Source organism: Lynx rufus, unplaced genomic scaffold (genome assembly GCF_022079265.1).
Source record: "Lynx rufus isolate CCGP_SWC_20201006 ecotype Redwood Valley unplaced genomic scaffold, mLynRuf1.p SCAF_17, whole genome shotgun sequence".
NCBI classification, from domain to species: Eukaryota; Metazoa; Chordata; class Mammalia; order Carnivora; family Felidae; genus Lynx; species Lynx rufus.
Window position 1 is genome coordinate 34,769,031 of NW_025814831.1, and position 6,000 is coordinate 34,775,030.

The following is a 6,000-nucleotide window of genomic DNA, read 5'->3' on the forward strand; positions in this document are numbered from 1 at the left end:
ACCCTGTACAGTAAGAAGGACACCCCACCCAACCCTTGACCAACAGATATCCATTAGTGTCTCCTTCTCCAGAACGGGCCATTTCCCTGAGGTCAGTGATCTCTTCCCTGTTGAGTAGGAAATCAGTGCTTTTGCAAGGAGTGCCAACCAGCATAGAAGTGTTCCCAACTACTCCTATTTGTGCCTAACTACAGGCTAATTGTCTGCCATCCAGAGGAAGTCCCACAGGCCAGGAGAGGCCTAGGAAAACCAAGCCAGACTGCCCTGGCCACTAGCAGTGGGAAAATCTGGCAGCTGAGTCCCTTGTGAAGAAAACTAATGTCAGGCACCTGGCTTTTTTTTTCCTTTAATTTTTTTAAATGTTTATTTTTGAGAGAGAGAGAGAGAGAGACAAAGTATGAGTGGGGGAGGGGCAGAGACACAGAATCCTAAGCAGGCTAAAACACATGGCTCAAACTCACTAGTCATGAGACCTCAGCTGAATGTCCAACCGACTGAGCCACCCATGCACCCCTCAGGCACATGGCTTCTTATACAACCACAGAACTGCTTCCCATGGCAGTTTTGCTAGTCCCTGTACTGAATTTACCAGGCCTTCTTCAGCTGAGGGATTAGGAAGACTATGTTCTTAGCATTTCTTCATTTATGCATGCAACATCCAAATGACCTCATATAGGATAGGATTCTGATATTCTGAATTGTGAGAATTACTGTTTCAGAATCATAATGAGAATCCAGCAGCCAGGCCAGATACCCCAGTTCCCTGATCCCCAGACTGCAGACCTTTTCCAAGCCTTCAGTGAGCCTCCCCCTCAGCAGGACAGAGGCTTTGCCCTGGGAAAGACATGCATTAAAATCTAGGCAGTTGTTCTTTTTCAGGGTGTTTTTTTTTTTCTTAGCACTTATTCTAATGCACTTAAGTGATCTTAGGCCAAGGTCTTGCCAAAAACCAGCCTTATTCAGTTCCTATTCCAGACTGTCTGGCAAAAATGCCCTCTTCCTATAGGTATGAATGTTGCCTGACAACGTATGATACTGTGTTTAACATACATAGGTGCTAAGTAGAGCCAAAGGCCTAGGTGAGAGTGAACATCATGGGGTAGCAGGTAGATACCCAAACAGCAGGACTTGATCATGATCACTTGTGAGCCTAGAGAATATTGGACATCTTCTAGCTTTAGCAAATTATCTGTAGCTGAGCTTCAGATAGAAAGAAAGACTTCAGTGACCAAGACAAAAAAGATGGAAGATGAAATATGAAGAGAGAAGAGTCCCCTCCAACCACTAAGAGGGACTGTCACAGCAAAAAGTCAGCTGTTAGTAAAAGCTGAGGCAACTCGTTAGGGCCTTGCTATTGGCTGGTGTAGCACACTGGCAAACCAGGGATGTGCTGGTGAGCTCGGGGCCCGGGAAGGTGTGGGCTCTAGTCTCCATTAAGCTGGGGATTTGTGAGATGGAAGGTCTCCAGAGTGCAGGAGAGACCACCCCTCACACCTGAAATTGAGACGCTTCTGATCCAAACAGCAAAAGTCAAGTCAGTGTGAGATTATCCCTTAGTTAGCCCTTTTCTAACTCTGTGTGTGTGTGTGTGTGTGTGTGTGTGTGTGTGTGTGTGTGTATACGTGTTCATCCCTGAACTTCCTATTACAAGATTTTAAATTCAGCAGGTTGAAACCAAAAAAATAGTGAAGGAAGAATCTTTGTGCCCATCGTAAGGGAGAGATATGATGGCTCATTCATTCATTCATTCAATCATTCACTTAATGCATGTTTATTGAACACCTGCCAATGCCAGGCCATGTGCTAGGCACCAGGAGTACAAGAAGTAGAAAAAGCAGACACTATTCCTGGCCTCATGGGGCTTACAGTCTAGTCAAGGAAACAGACATCAGATAATCACCCAAACAACTATCAAATCATAACTTGTCAATGACAGTGCTGACCCAGTGCTGACCCTGAAGCTAGCAGGAAGCTGGAGAGCCCAGGATAGTGAGGAGGAGGGCCTCAGAAGGAAGAGACAGAGACCAGATTCTGCCTGCCTGCCTGCCTGCTCTTCTTCTTTTTGAAATTTTTAGGTTACTTGTAATAATTATAAAATAACAGTGTAATAGGTTAACATCCGGAATATTTGAAGAGTTGCTATGATGTAATGAAAGACAAGAACCCAATCTTTAATTTGGTAAGTGAGAAGTGCTCTCGTCTGCCAAGCTCTCTGACACAGCTCTGTGTGTGTCGCTTCAGCATTGGTGATGGTTTCCTCTTGGCTGTCTCTTATGCCCAATTGCCAGGTTCAGGCCTACCTGACGTGTTGCAAACTGCGTTCTGCCTACTTGGTTGCCGTGAAGCAAGAACACTCACGGGCTGCAGCCCTTGTCCAGCAGGTGCAGCAGGCTGCCAGGAGCAGTGGGGATGCAGTAGTGCAAGACATCTGCACCCAGTGGCTTCTGACGAGCCACACCCGGAGCACCCACAGCTCAGGCTCCAGAAAGTGACCATGTGCAGCGAGGCCTGACTACTATAGAATAGGAGAGATGGAGATGATCTCTACCTCTCCCCTCCTGTGCAGTGGGACTTCCCCGGCTCTGCCCCAGGTCGGAAAGAGCTGGATCGGACCCTACTTGCCACCTTGGGCAAGGATAGGACCTTTCACGCCACGCAAGTGCCATGTTTCTGTCAAACTGTGGGATCTACGTGTCGTCCGGAGATGGCCAGTTCTTTCTACCTCAGCGTGAGTAAGTGTGTGTGCACACTTCTGTGCACTCATGTTTACGCCTAAGCATTTCTGAACAAACAAAACTCTCCCCCACCAAAAAGAGGCACTTTACTTTAGACTTCTGCCAGTCTGCACACCTTCCCTGCGTTTTGGTTCTTAACCCGGGTCATCCTCTTTGTACACAGTTCCCTCCGTGTGGAGATGCTCAATGGCTCCTCAGAACTAGAAGGGTTTTACAGAGAATTATAGAGCAGCACCAAAAGGATTGCCTCTTTTCTTCCTTCTCTCCCCAAAATTCAGAGATGGCGAGGGGCAAGTGCTACCTGTGGAATAAAACTTCCGAGTGTGCCCTCTCACAAGCACAAGGAGTAACCATGAGTCTCTGGAAGGTAGTCTGAACAGAAGCGTCCTCAGGTGCTGGTGTCTGAAAGCTGTGGGTGCAGACAGTGAGGGGGCCAGAGCCCCACTCACCAGCAGAGGGGCACCATTGCATTCATGCTGTGGGGAAAGAAAGGGGAACCTCTCCAAAAAGAATGCAGGGGGCTTGCTTACAAGCACAGAGCTGGCTTTTGTGAATATCCCTGCAGGAAAGAGAGAATGTGGCTCCCTCTTAGAGAGTCTGGGAAGAGAAATGGTAGCCAAGATCCTAGCCCTAAAATGTCTAGACTACCTGTTTGAGTTAACAGCCTGTTTGTGCTCCTTAAAATGGTCAGGAATCCACTTCCTCTTCTGTCCTGCTTCTCTACAGTCTCATCAGGACCACAGGGTGAATACACAGAGGCCTAGGGTCATTGAGAAGGCAGTACACTTCTCTGTCTTCACAGAGGGAATCAGGGTTTGGGCCTGCAGACAAGAGTCAGAACAAGGGGATGATGAAATGGTCCTGTCCAGTTGATGGAAAACCAGGTGAAGTACTCCTTTAATATGCACTGGCTTGTGTTCCCACACCAGATATGATTTTTTTTAATGTTTTATTTTATTTTGAGAGAGAGGGAGAGAGAGAGAGAGAGCGCGCGCACGCGCGCGCGCACACACACACACACACACACACACACACACACACACACATGAGTGGGGGAGGGGCAGAGAGAGAGGAAGACAGAGAATCCAAAGCAGGCTCCAGGCTCTGAGCTGTCAGCACAGAGCCCAACCCAGGGCTCGAACTTTCAGACCGTGAGATCATAACCTGAGCCGAAGTCAGACACTCAACCAACTGAGCCACCCAGGCACCCCCAGACATGATTTTAAAAGGGTCTGTTGTACTCAATGACTTGGATTTGCAAGTGAGGGCCCTAAGAAAAAGCTGCAGCTCTGAGCTCTCCCACCAGCCAGAGCTCAGTCTGTTGATCTCACATCTGCTGCTGAAACAAACAAGAACTGGAAGCCAAAGTCAGTATCTCTGGTGCTTAGACCCTGTGGATTTCTTTCTGAACCAGGTTTTTTGGTAGTAAAAAAATAACCATCATGGGCATCTGTCAGATTCAAAGTTTTGGTCCTGTAGACAAGAGAAGCTTCAAAGAAAATATTAGATCTCTTTTGGGGGAGGTTTAACAAGTCAAGTGGCTTTTCCTTCTTCGAGTCATACAATGCATCTGTCTTCCAGGAAACATCATTCCCTGGCATCCGCTTGTCCTTCTAAGTCTGCCCTCTTTGCACTGAACATAAGCACTTTATATGAATGGGTTGCAAATCTTGCAGCCCTTAATTTGGGATGTTAAAACCAGATTTTTCTGACTTTTTCCTCTAATTAGTTGAACTATAAAATAGGTAACCATTGACTAGACTGACATAAGATGACGCTAAAGGCCTTTGAGCATCACGCTGTGGTCTCCAGGGAAAAAAAAGTACATGTTGAAGGGTTGAATGTTTTACTACAAGCAAGCCACAATAAAGTGTCTGTCCTACCAGTTTCTTGCCTTCATGACTGTTTTGTGATGTCTCGCTCTTACCCTTCCCTTCCTTTTTGCTTTGTGTTCTGTGTGAAAAGAAAACGTGGGTGGGGAAGCTCAGATGGCCTTCAATTCTTGAACTTTCCCAAAATGATTCCCATCATAACTAATGACTCTTTGGTTAGAATTTATCTCAAGTTTCCAATGTGTTCAAAACTGTGAGTGTACTCTCTACCACCAGAAAACTTTTTTCCTTCAGTTGGGTTTGTAGGTAGAAATAGGTTATACATTCATCAGGTGTAAATGGTAAGTGAAAAGTCCCTCCCATTCCTGGCCCCTCAGCCCAGTGCCTTCCCAGAGGCCATCATTGTTACCAGTTTCTAACGTATAGTTCCAGAGCTATTTTATTGCATAAACAAACAGCAATGACTAAAGTATTCCATGGCCATATAAAGATATGCCATAATTATTTAACCATTGTCTGTTGAGTATTTTAGGTCATTGCCATATTTCACCACCACAAATTATGCTGCAGTGAATTATCTCGTCCAGAATACCCTGGGTTAGGGGTGCCTGGGTGGCTCAGTCACTTAAGCATCTGACCTCAGCTTAGGTCATGATCTCATGGCTTTTGAGTTTGAGCCCCACGTTGGGCTCTGTACTGACAGCTCAGAGCCTGGAGCCTGTTTCTGATTCTGTGTCTCCTTGTCTCTCTGCCCCTCTCCCACTCACGCTCTGTCTCTCTCTCTCTCTCTCTCAAAAATAAATAAACATTTTAAAATATATAAAAAAGAAAAAGAATAGCCTAGGTCAGAGGATATGTGCATTTGGCAGATATTGCAGGCTGTCTTCCAAAGAGATCATACCAATTAAACTCTCCCACCAGCAGTATATAGGACAGAGCCTGCTTTCTCACACCCTTGTCTCAGTAGATCCCAAACTTTGTAGCTCTTTGCCAGTCTGGTAAATGAAAAATTTGGTACTCTGAAAAGTTTTTTAAAGCTATTCGTCATTTTTCAAATTGTGTGTGTCTTTTTAATGTCAACCAAATTATGAATCTTCAAAACCAAGCATAGGGTCTTTGCAGAAAGTAGAACTCAAATTTAGCTTGTTTTCTTGCCATCCTCTTAGAGCGTGTGTTTGCAGTATAATGCTTGAGCCATGGACTTTAACGTTGCTGCCGTTATCTCCTTTCTCCAGAAACTTATCTCCTCGAATTTCTCTTTAAAGAAAAACAACAACAGCAACTTCAGAAACAAACACAACAAATAAAAACTGATGAAAGTGGACCTGAAAACTATCTGTTATGGACATGGCACAAAGATGTGTCACAACACAGATAATTAGAACACCCAATCTAAATCTAGGATATGGGACCACAGACTATGTTTAGAAACC

At 45.4% G+C, this 6,000-nt stretch overlaps 1 protein-coding gene across 1 annotated transcript in view; it reads left to right on the forward strand.

Annotated features, from left to right (window-relative positions):
• The window catches only part of ZFYVE26 (zinc finger FYVE-type containing 26), a 68,202-nt gene extending 64,476 nt beyond the window's left edge, over window positions 1-3,726 (forward strand). Inside the window, exon 42 of the mRNA XM_047079458.1 lies at window positions 2,289-3,726. Coding sequence (XP_046935414.1) covers window positions 2,289-2,492 — 204 coding nt within the window. The 3' untranslated portion in view covers window positions 2,493-3,726. The remainder of the gene's footprint in view (window positions 1-2,288) is intronic.
• Window positions 3,727-6,000: the final 2,274 nt, after the last annotated feature.